Below are 13,027 nucleotides of genomic sequence, written 5' to 3' on the forward strand. Positions count from 1 at the left end.
AAACATTACTGTATTTTTTGATGACTTCTAGGAGTCTTGTGGTTGAGTCTTTGGGGTTCTCTAAGTATAAGATCATGTCATCAGCAAAGAGGGAGAGTTTGACCTCCTCTGCTCCCATTTGGATTCCCTTTATTTCCTTGTCTTGCCTAGTTGTATTGGCTAGAACTTCCAGCACTACGTTGAATAGTAAGGGTGACAGAGGACAACCTTGTCTGGTTCCAGTTCTAAGAGGAAAAGCTTTCAGTTTTACTCCATTCAGTAAAATATTGGCTGTGGGTTTGTCATAGATAGCTTCAGTCAGTTTTAGAAATGTGCCACCTATGCCTATACTCTTCAGTGTTCTAATTAGAAAAGGATGCTGGATTTTATCAAATGCTTTTTCTGCATCTATTGAGAGGATCATGTGATCTTTATTTTTGCCTCTGTTAATATGGTGGATAACGTTTATAGACTTGCGTATGTTAAACCAGCCTTGCATCCCTGGGATGAAGCCTACTTGATCATGATGAATGACTTTTTTGATGATAAGCTGTAATCTATTGGCTAGGATTTTGTTGAGAATTTTTGCGTCTATGTTCATGAGTGAGATTGGTCTGAAATTCTCCTTTTTGTTTGGGTCTTTTCCTGGTTTTGGTATCAGGGTGATGTTTGCTTCATAGAATGTGTTGGGGAAGATTCCTTCTTCCTCAATTTTTTGGAATATTTTCTGCAGTACAGGAATAAGCTCTTCCTTGAAGGTTTGATAGAATTCTGGAGTGAAGCCATCTGGACCAGGGCATTTTTTGGTTGGAAGATTTTTTATTGTTTCTTTGATCTCAGTGCTTGAAATTGGTCTGGTCAGGAGCTCTATTTCTTCCTGGCTGAGTCTGGGGAGAGGGTGTGATTCCAAATATTGATCCATTTCTTTCACATTGTCAAATTTCTGGGCATAGAGTTTCTGGTAGTATTCAGAGATGATCTCTTGTATCTCTGTGGGATCAGTTGTTATTTCCCCTTTATCATTTCTGATTGAGGTTACTAGAGATTTTACTTTTCTATTCCTCGTTAGTCTGGCCAATGGTTTATCTATTTTGTTTATTTTTTCAAAAAACCAACTCCTTGTTTCATTAATTTTCTGAATGATTCTTTTGTTTTCAATTTCATTGATCTCTGATTTGATTTTGGATATTTCTTTTCTTCTACTGAGTTTAGGCTTAGATTGTTCTTCTTTTTCCAATTCCATAAGATCTCTTGTGAGATTGTTGATGCGTTCTCTTTCTGTTTTTCGAATGTAGGCATCTAAAGCGATGAATTTTCCTCTCAAAACTGCTTTTGCAGTATCCCACAGGTTTTGGTAGCTTGTGTCTTCATTGTTGTTATGCTCAAGGAAGTTAATGATTTCCTATTTTATTTCTTCCTTCACCCATCTGTTATTCAACAGAAGATTGTTTAGTTTCCATGCCTTTGGGTGGAGTTGAGCATTTTTGTTAGAGTTGAGTTCCACCTTTAGTGCCTTATGGTCTGAGAAGATACAAGGTAAATTTTCAATTCTTTTGATTCTGTTGATAATTGTTTTGTGTCCCAGGATATGATCAATTTTGGAGAATGTTCCATGGGGTGATGAGAAGAATGTATAGTATTTATCTTTGGGATGGAGTGTTCTATATGCGTCTATCAAGCACAGTTGTTCTAGGGTCTCATTTAAGTCTCTTATATCCTTGTTTAATTTCTGTTTAGAGGATCTGTCCAGCTCTGTAAGAGGAGTGTTAAGGTCCCCTGTTATTATGGTTTTATCAGATATGATATTGCTCAGACTGAGTAAGGTGTGTTTCAAGAATCTGGGAGCATTTAAATTGGGTGCATAGATATTTAGAATTGAAATGTCTTCTTGACCAATATAAAGTGACCATCTTTGTCTTTTTTGACTTTAGTTGCTTTAAATCCACATGTATCTGAAAATAAGATTGCAACTCCTCTTTTCTTCTGAATTCCATTTGCCTGAAAAATTGTCTTCCAACCCTTGACTCAGAGCTTGAATTTGTCTTTTGAAGCCAGGTGTGTTTCTTGCAGACAGCAAATGGATGGCTTATGTTTTTTAATCCAGTCAACCAATCTATGTCTCTTCAGTGGGGAATTCAAGCCATTAACATTTATTGAGATAATTGATAAGTGTGGTAGTATTCTATTCGTCTTTTTTGGTGAGAGTCCATTGCTTAGTTTTATCTTTTGCATCAGTGTGGAGGTTTGGTTCTGTCTTTTAATTTCTGAGTTCTTACTTTGCTGCTGATCCATTGTGGTGGTCAATGTGCAGAACAGGTTGAAGTATTTCCTGTAGAGCTGGTCTTGTTGTGGCGAATTTCCTCAATGTTTGTATATCCGTAAATGATTTGATTTCTCCATCAATTTTGAAGCTTAGCTTAGCAGGGTACAGAATTCTGGGCTGGACATTGTTCTGTTTAAGTAGATTAAAGGTAGATGACCATTGTCTTCTTGCTTGGAAAGTTTCATTAGAGAAGTCTGCGGTCACTCTGATGGATTTGCCCCTGTAGGTCAACTGGCGCTTACTCCTGGCAGGTTGCAGAATCTTTTCTTTTGTCTTGACTTTGGACAGGTTCATCACAATGTGTCTTGGAGAAGCTCGGTTAGAGTTGAGGCGACCTGGGGTCCGATAGCCCTCTGAAAGCAGTGTGTCAGAATCTTTGGTGATATTTGGGAAATTTTCTTTTATAATATTCTCTAGTATGGCTTCCATTCCTCTGGGGCATTCTTCTTCCCCTTCTGGGATTCCTATAACTCGTATGTTGGAACGCTTCATAAAGTCCCATAATTCTGACAGTGAACGTTCTGCTTTCTCTCTCTTCTTTTCTGCCTCTTTTACTGAGTTATCTCAAAAACTTTGTCTTCTACCTCTGAAATTCTTTTTTCTGCATGGTCTAACCTGTTGCTGATACTTTCCATTGCATCTTTAAGTTCCCTGATTGACTGTTTCATTTCCTTCAGCTCTGCTATATCCTTTTTATATTTTTCATATCGTTCATCTCTGATTTGATTCTATTTTTGGATTTCCTTTTGGTTATTTTCCACTTTATTAGCAGTTTCCTTCATTGTTTCCATCATTTCTTTCATTGTTTTCAACATGTGTATTCTAAATTCCATTTCTGTATAGGTGGATCCTCTGCAGTAGCTACCTCATGGTCCCTTGGCGGGGTTGTTCTGGACTGGTTCTTCATGTTGCCTGGAGTTTTCTGCTGATTCTTCCTCATGGATGATTTCTTTTGTCTGTTTCCTTGCCCTAATTTTCCTTTCACTTCCTCTTGCTCTTTAAGTTCTCGTGCCTGTGGACTAAGTGTTACAGGACCAGAAGAGTGAGAAGGTTTAAGAGCAAAAAAGGGATGAAAGAAAGGAGGACCGAGTGATAAGAAAAAAAAAAAGAAAAATAGAGAAAGGAAAGGGGGTGGGTAAAAGGAATATTGACAAAAAGAAGAGAGGCACAGAAAGAGGGGGACAGAGCAATATAGGTGTACAGTAGGGTACTTTGATACAACCTTAAAAAAAAAAAAAAAAAAACCACCTTCTGTTGGTGCCCAGTGGGGTGGTTCCCTTGAGGTCAGCAGCTCTTTGCTAACCTGATCAGACACAGTACCCCACCTCCGCCAAGTAGAGAGGAAAGACAACAATGCTATAAATCAAACCAAAGCAAGCAAACAGAAAACTTTACGGGATAAAATTTACGGGATAAAATTGGCTGGAAAAAACAAATAATAGCGGTAGAAACACTAACAAAAATGAAGTTCTAATTATTGAAATAGGCAGCAAGGGGAAATTATAATTTAACTAGAAAAATTGAGAAAGAAAAAGGATCTGTATGGAAAAGGTTGAACTTAAAAAACAAAACAACAATCCACAACATCAAAATAAACAAAAAACACAACCAAACCAAAAAAAAAAAAAAAAACAACAAAAAAAAAACACAACCAAAAACAAAGCAGTATGTATATGTTATTGAATATTGTCTGGGCAACACGTGGTCTTCTGGGGTATGAGATGTTAATCACAGTTCTGATATGACTGGAGGCTGCTGGTTTCTCAAACCCCAGCAGGTAGACACCCTAAATCTCTCTTCAGCCCACTTAAAAGGCACTTTGAACTTGTTCGCTTACTGAGCAGAAGCTTTCTCAGGGAAGTGCTTGTCGCTGGAATCGCTGCTGAAGTGGCTATCCACTTACCCTGTGTGTCAAAACTGGTCTCCCTCTGCCTCCGAGGGTTAGGGCTGCAAGGTGGCTCAGACCCCGCCCTTAGGCTACTTGGTCACTGGGTTACCAGCTCCCACCCAATTCCAGCTCTGCGACCCTGAGGGCGGAGCTTGCCGGGGCAGACCACTCACAATGTCTGCCTGTGACCCAGAGCTAAACTCTATTAGCTCCGTCTGGCTCAGCGGCTCAGACTGTGGCCCTGGACAAAGGCCAACGTTCTCCGCACTCCCGCTCAGGCTCTCCCCAAGGCAGTTCAGCTGAGTGCCAAGTCCAAAGACACCAAAACAGTTCACAGGTAAGGCCTTTCTGGTTTGCAGTCTCACTGCTACTGAACTTACAGTTGCGGGCGGCTTTAGACGGATTGAACACACGTGACCACTTGCCGGTTTTCCACTGTTTTAGTCCTCCTCTTGGGGTCCAGAAGTCTCTCGCTGACTCCCTGTATCCTCTCAGGGGTGATGATAGGCAGATCCCACCAGCCAGAGATGCCTGGAGTCCCATATCCCCAGACTCACGGTGCCCAGATGCAAGGAAGCTGTTACTCGGCTGCCATCTTGCTCCGCCCTCCAATTATATATTTTTTCCAATTTTAACATCAGGTATATCCAGAAGTAGAATGATTTTGAAGTATTTCTTCTTTTTCTATGTCTATACAATTTGGCATGATCTGTTTTTTGAAATAATCTTCTATTTTTTTTTGTAAATATTAGTTACCTATTTTTTGAGACTTTGGAAAAAAAACAAAAAGAACTTAACCAATGACTCCATACTGAACCTCAGAGTCAAAGCATTCTATACTGACATACTCTTATCTGATAATGTGATTGTTACTTTTTTTTGGATTATTATTATTATTGCTCAATATTTCGTTGCAGCAATTATCTGATTTCTTTTCCGAATGTATTTATCTTCATTTTTTACGAGGTTTGTGTTTCTAGTCCTTAAACATTGTTATTGTTATTAAATTTTAAGCCTTTTTAGTTTTGTAAAGGCAAAAAGTGGAAACCAAATAAACACATGTGTATGTATAGAGAAAATTTATATATATATATATGTAAATTCAAAAAAAAGAAAGAAAATCGCTGAAAAGGACTGGATTAAGGCAAGGATTTTCTGACTCAAGGAATTGGTCTTAAATCTCTTAGTCACTCATAGCATTCATAGCACTCACTTTTCATCTTGCTTTTGCAATACTTTTCAGGATTCCCTTGGGAACTGGTCTTTTTTGTTAGCTTACAGTTGTGCTGGCGATCACCTTCTCCCACAGTTTAGCAGAAGTAGAAGTCTGAGATCACCTAGTATTTTCCCTTAGCTCTCCTCTTCAGTTAGAAAAAATTTGTATTTATCCTGTGTTTTGGTGGTATTAAGTATATGTGGGCTGCCAGGAATGCATGTGATCATATTTTTAGCACACTGAAAAATACTGTATTTTGAGTAAATAATGGTGATTCTCAACTGGGAGTGATTTTTCTCACAAGTGACGTTTGGCAGTGCCTGGAGACATTTTTGTTTGCCGTAACTGGAAGGGTGCTATTGAAATCTAGTGTGTAGAGGCCAAGTACTGTAAACATCTTACAATGCACAAAGCAGCCACCACAACCTAGAATTATTAGGCCCAAATTTGAGTGGTGTTGCAGTTGAGAAACCCTCGTATATAAAAACCTGCAAAGAGAAGCTGCTTCATAGTATCTTATTGGGATCTCATTCTTGGTCATCTTATTTGTGTTAGGGGACTAAATTACACTAATAATTCCTTAAAGATAATTGAGTCCTGTAGGTAATACGCTAGGTTGAAGAGATATACATTCATAGACATATGTAAATTCTAACTCCCATGCTCAAAGTTTGTTGTGTTCTTTCATACTTTGTCTCTTCCAATTGCGTTTATGATTGCTGGCTGATTTTTTTACATTTTGAGAATGTGTGAAAGTCTCTTGAGACATTATTTGACTTTCAAATAATTAAAAGTGTCATTGAATTAGGGTAGTCAGTGTAATGTTCCAAGTCCGGTAGACTTATATTTCATTCTCTGTTATTGGACAAAAGAATTTACAAAACCATCCTCAACAGACTTCCAGTTTTCTGAAGATTTCTTTATGAGAAACTAATGATTATATTACCCAAAATACTAAGGTTACTTTTTTGTGGGTTTTGATGTTCTTAATAGGCATAGGGTACCTAATGAAGATTCTATATGTTGACTTTTGAAATAAAATAGTTGATATTTTTTGAAAAATCCTTTCTTTAACTGTTGTTTTCCTGCCTTCTATAATTAATGAAAGATTTAGCAGAGAGACTATACATTAAAAGCAAAACATCTGGCTGTAGGACAAAAAGATGTGCCAGATGGCTAATACATATGTTGGTAAAAAACAGATCTTTAAAAAGTTAAAAAAAAAAAAAACTATTTACATTAAAGCAACAAAATGCTACTACACACTTAGTAGTATGACTAAAACCTAAAACACTGGCAGTACCAAATGCTGACAAGGATGTGGAGCAACAGGAACTCTCATTCATAATTGGTGGGAATGCAAAATGGTAATGTTACATATTTTCTAAGATAGTGTGTCAGTTTCTTACCCAGTTAAACAAGCTTGCCATACAGTCCAGGAATTGTGCTCTTAGGTATTTAGCCAAATGAATTGAAAACTTGTTTACACAGAAACCTGCACACAAATGTTTATAGCAGTTTACTTATAATTTATTATAATTGCCAACAATTGGAAGCAAATAAGATATCTTTCTATAGGTCAATGGATAAACAAACTGTGGTACATCTGTACAATCACATATGATTCAGTGGTAAAAAGAAATGAACTATCAAGCTATGAAAAGACATGGAAGGAACCTAAATGTAAAGAAGCCAGTCTGGAAAAGCTGCATAATATATGATTTCAACTATGTAACATTCTGGAAAAGGCAAAAACATAAATACAGTAAAAAGATTAGAGGTTGCCAGGGGTGCAGGAGGAAGAAGAGGTACCATGTAGGGCATTTTTAGGGCAGTAAAGCCATTGTGTATGATATTATAATGGAATATGGCATTACTCATTTTCTAAAATGAATATAACTTATATACAATATGGAGTGAGCACTAATGTAAACTGTGGACTATAGTTAATAATTATATGCATCAATATTGGTTTATCACTTTTGGCCGGAGACGCCATCTTCCAGTAATTCACCAAAATGACATACGCAAAGGGAAAGAGGAGAGGCACCCGATACATGTTCTCTAGGCCTTTTAGAAAACATGGAGTTGTTTCTTTGGCCACATATGTGTGAATCTACAAGAAATCTATTGTAGACATCAAGGGAATGGGTACTGTTCAAAAAGGCATGCCACACAAATGTTACCATGGCAAAACTGGAAGAGTCTACAGTGTTACCCAGCATGCTGTTGGCATTGTTGTAAACAACAATGTTAAGGGCGAAGAGGATTAATGTTTGTATTGAGCATATTAAGCACTCTAAAAGCCGAGATAGCTTCCTGAAACGTATTAAAGAAAATGATCAGAAAAAGAAGGAAGCCAAAGGGAAAGGTACCTGGGTTCAACTGAAGCGCCAGCCTGCACCACCTAGAGAAGCCCACTTTGTGAGAACTAATGGAAAGGAGCCTGAGCTCCTGGAACCCATTCCCTGTGAATTCATGGCATAATAAGCATATAACATAGCACACAGGAGTACTAGTGGACCCATGTTTTTAGGTGCAAGAACCTATTTATTCCCCATGAGCTCATGGCATAATATGTGTACAGCATAGCACACAGGATAACCAATAGTCACCATGTAACAGTGATACAAGGTGCTGGAACCTATTTCCCACAAATTCAAAAGTCAATCAACACATTGTCACATTCAATGGCAAGGTGCCTCCCCGAGCTACTGGAACCTCTTCCCCTATGAATTCATGGCATGGTAGATACAAATAATAGCATAAAAATGTTTCTTGTTCATTCACTACAAGTGTGTTTCCTCCCCACCCCCAAAAGTATTAAAGCAAATTTTAATGTGTCAAAAAAAAATATCGTTTTATCATTTGTAACAGCATACCACACTAATACAAGATGGTAATTATAGGAAAAAATGGGAGAAACTGTGGGTCAGCTGTGTAGGTGGAGATGTGTGTTTGGGACTACGCTTTCTGCACAGTTTTTCTGTAAACCTAAAACTTCTCTTTAAAAGCCTAATTACAAATATCTGTTTTCAGAATTTCTGTCATGCCTCTTCTCAGTCAGATTTATTGAAACTTAAAAGATTTCTCAATTATTTATAAAAATTAAACATGAAGGAGTGCTTTCAAGTTTTTTGTCTGAAGAGACCCTTTTTTCTGTCTCTAGCTTGTGATAAATGCTAAAACTAAATAAAAATGTAATCAATAATTTAGTGGCTTACAGGTAGAGACAAAACCCCCAAAATCTGTTAAAGAAAAGAATAAGGCAAAAGGACAGAATATTGTTAGGATTCTTGTTGCAAACATTAGAAGCCATTCTAGCAAGTGTAAGCATAAAAAGAATTTATTAAAGGCTATTAGGTGGCTCGCGGAGTCCTTGGAGAACCAAATTCAAGGCTCACTATATAGCTTGGAATAGTATTTAAATTACTCTATTGGTCTAGTTTCAGGAGAAATCATCTACATCTGAATAATAATGCTGACTACAGAACATTTCTCTAAGATTTCTCCCCGCTTCAACAAAAATTAGCCACCTTCACCAAGAAATAATTGTATACATTGGCTGCTTGCTTGCATTTCTTTCTTAACATAAGCCTCACATGGGAGCAACTGCTTGACAACAGAGTCTTTTGTTACCACTTTGACTCTTCACTATGTACCTAATTTTGTATTTTCATAGCTTATTCTTGGGCCATGAATCCATGTAACTAGGCAATTGTAGCCATCTTTTCTTTTTGGGTTTCCAGTGAATCTCATCGATCAACTTAAAAAGAAGGGAGGGGCTGGTTTATTATTCTCTAATGTGCTAACCTAAGTGTAAAATGTATTCATATTCATTTGTTCTTCAAAATTCCTCATGTGGAACTTTAAATGTATTTCATTTTTCCCTTCTCTACTTACTGTTGTAACTAGCACCAGAGCAACTATTGGTATCCAATAAAGATACCAATTTTAGGTCTTTTTCCTAACTGCAAGAAATAAACAATTATGGTATGGTTAAAAAAATTATTTATTTGTGGATTCTCACATCCAATATTTAACATAAATATTATTTCAAAATAGGATCTCTGAATATGCTGTTTTCCCTAGAAAGTCCAAAAAAGAGTTTTATGTTTCTTTTATTGTTTTGTTTGTCCAGCTCAAAGGAAATCAATGCCTTGTATTTTTCTAAGCCTAATTAGTTATATCTAATACTTTAATATTTTTTAAAAAGTCTATGACCAGGCCTCTGGAGCCTCAGCCCAGCTGTGTGCCTTGGCTCATGGCCTCCTACTCCTACTGCCCCAATCCTGGGATTGGCCCCGGCTCTACTGTGGGCGTGGTGCTGCCAGATCAGAGTTTCCCGTGGAACATCTTCCAGAGGGTTGATAAAGATAGGAGTGGTGTGATATCGGACAACGAGCTCCAGCAAGCACTATCCAATGGCACATGGACTCCATTTAAACTCACTCAGAAACTTTTGATCAAATTCCAACTTCCACAGTGGCAAAAGGATTAAAAATGTCCAATGGACTTTTGAAAAACTCAATATCCAAAATTTTACCAGACTTATCAATATTCTCCATTACTGTGAATGGCTTGAACTGTCCTCTAAAGAGGCACAGGTTGACTGACTGGATACAAAAACTCAAGCCAGATATTTGCTGCATCTTACCTTAAAAGATAAATATAGACTCAGGGTGAAAGGATGGTTGTCCATATTTCAGGTAAATGGTAATCAGAAAAAAGCAGGTGTTGCGATTCTATTTGCAGATACGATAGGCTTTAAACCAACAAAAATAAGGAAGGATAAGAATGGTCACTTCTTATTTGTTAAGGGTAATTAATACTCAATATGATGAGATTTCAATTATTAATATTTATGCACCCAACCAGAATGCACCTCAATTTATAAGAGAAACTCTAACAGACATGAGCAACTTGATTTCCTCCAGCTCCATAATAGTTGGAGATTTTAACACTCCTTTGGCAGTGTTAGAAAGATCCTCCAATAAGAAGCTGAGCAAAGAAATTTTAGATTTAAACCTAATCATCCAACATTTGAATTTAGCGGACATCTACAGAACATTTCATCCCAACAAAACTGAATACACATACTTCTCTTCAGCCCATGGAGCATACTCCAAAATCCATCACATCATAGGTCACAAGTCTAACCTCAGTAAATTTAAAGGAATAGAAATTATTCCTTGCATCTTCTCGGACCACCCTGGAATAAAAGTTGAACTCAGTAACAACAGGAACCTGCATACTCATACAAAAACATGGAAGTTAAATAACCTTACGCTGAAGGATAGCTGGGTTATAAATGAGATTAAGAAGGAAATTGCCAAATTTTTGGAACAAAACGACAATGAAGACACAAATTAGCAGAACCTCTGGTATACCGCAAAGGCAGTCCTAAGAGGGAAATTTATAGCACTGCAAGCCTTCCTCAAGAGAATGGAAAGAGAGGAAGTTAACAACTTAATGGGACATCTCAAGCAACTGGAAAAGGAAGAAATTCCAACCCCAAACCCAGTAGAAGATAAGAAATAACCAAAATTAGAGCAGAATTAAATGAAATTGAAAACAAAAGAATTATACAACAGATCAATAAATCAAAAAGTAGGTTTTTTGAAACCGTGAATAAAATAGATAAACCTTTGGCTAACCTAACCAGGAAAAAAACAGTAAAATCTCTAATTTTATCAATCAGGAATAACAACAGACTCCTCAGAAATTCAAAAAATCCTTCATTAATATTACAAGAAACTTTATTCTCAGAAATATGAAAATCTGAAGGAAATTGACCAATACTTGGAAGCACTTAGCCAGAATCAAGTGGAAACGTTGAACAGGCCCATATCAAGTTCTGAAATAGCATCAACCATACAAAATCTCCCTAAAAAGAAAAGCCTGGGACCAAATGGCTTCATGTCAGAATTCTACCAAACCTTTAAAGAGGAAATGGTACCTATATTACTCAACCTGCTCCAAAATATAGAAAGAAAGGAAGACTACCCAACACGTTCTATGAAGCAAACATCACCCTGATCCCCAAACCAGGAAAAGACCCAACAAAAAAGAAAATTATAGACCAATATCACTAATGAATATAGATGCAAAAATATTCAACAAGATCCTAACAAACAGAATCCAGCAACACATCAAACAAATTATACATCACGACCAAGTCGATTTTATCTCAGGGTCTCAAGGCTGGTTCAATATACATAAATCTATAAATATAATTCAGCACATAAACAAATTAAAAAATAAAGACCATATGATTCTCTCAATTGATGCAGAAAAAGCTTTTGATAATATCCAGCATCCCTTCATGATCAGAACACTTAAGAAAATTGGTATAGAAGGGACATTTCTTAAACTGATAGAGGCCTTCTATAGCAAACCCACAGCCAATATCGTATTGAATGGAGTTAAACTGAAATCATTTCCACTCAGATCAGGAACCAAACAAGGCTGCCCATTGTCTCCACTGCTCTTTAACATTGTAATGAAAGTTTTAGTCACCACAATTAGGGAAGAAAAGGTGATCAAGGGTATCCATATAGGGTCATAAGAGATCAAACTTTCGCTTTTCACAGATGATATGATTGTATATCTAGCAAACACCAGGGATTCTACTATAAAACTCTTAGAAGTGATCAAGGAATACAGCAGTGTCTCAGGTTACAAAATCAACATTCATAAATCGGTAGCCTTTATATATACCAACAATAGTCAAGCTGAAAAAAACAGTTAAGGACTCTATTCCATTGGTAGTAGTGCCAAAGAAGATGAAATATTTGGGTGTTTATCTAACAAAGGACATGAAAGATCTCTATAAAGAGAACTATGAAACTCTAAGAAAAGAAATAACTGAAAATGTTAACAAATGGAAAAACATACCATGCTCATGGCTGGGAAGAATCAACATTGTTAAAATGTGCATATTACCCAAAGCAATATACAATTTTAATGCAATCCCTATTAAAGCTCCACTGTCATACTTTAAAGATCTTGAGAAAATAATACTTTGTTTTATATGGAATCAGAAAAAAACTCAAATAGCCAAGACATTACTCAGAAATAAAAACACAGCAGGAGGAATCATGCTACCAGACCTCAGACTATACTATAAATCGATAGTGATCAAAAGAGCATGGTACTGGCACAAAAACAGAGAGGTAGATGTATGGAACAGAATAGAGAACTAAGAGATGAACTCAGCTACTTGCCGTTATTTGATCTTTGACAAGCCAATTAAAAACATTCAGTGGGGAAAAGATTCCCTATTAAACAAATAGTGCTGGGTGAACTGACTGGTGACCTATAGAAGACTGAAACTGGACCCACACCTTTCACCATTAACTAAGATAGACTCTCACTGGATTAAAGATTTAAACTCAAGACGTGAAACTATAAAAATACTAGAAGAGAGTGCAGGGAAAACTCTTGAAGAAATCGGTCTAGGTGAATATTTTATGAGGAGGACCCCTTCCCCTCCTCCCTCCCCCCCAGGCAATTGAAGCAGCTTCAAAAATACACTACTGGTACCTGATCAAACTAAAAAGCTTCTGCACAGCCAAGAACACAGTAAGTAAAGCAAGCAGACAAGCCCTCAGAATGGGAG

General features: G+C 37.0%; 2 protein-coding genes across 6 annotated transcripts in view; both read left to right on the plus strand.

The window, feature by feature from the left end:
• Positions 1 to 13,027, plus strand: part of KIFAP3 (kinesin associated protein 3) — a 157,231-nt gene that overhangs the window by 18,357 nt on the left and 125,847 nt on the right. The window lies entirely within an intron of this gene.
• On the plus strand, positions 9,671 to 9,868 carry LOC128596336 (programmed cell death protein 6-like; the record flags this gene model as incomplete). The annotated part of the gene is made up of 1 exon (XM_053606018.1): positions 9,671 to 9,868. A coding segment is annotated over exon 1 (198 nt), but the record flags the coding sequence as incomplete, so codon positions are not given.

The sequence above is a fragment of the Nycticebus coucang genome, chromosome 10, assembly GCF_027406575.1.
Source record: "Nycticebus coucang isolate mNycCou1 chromosome 10, mNycCou1.pri, whole genome shotgun sequence".
In the NCBI taxonomy this organism is placed as follows: Eukaryota; Metazoa; Chordata; class Mammalia; order Primates; family Lorisidae; genus Nycticebus; species Nycticebus coucang.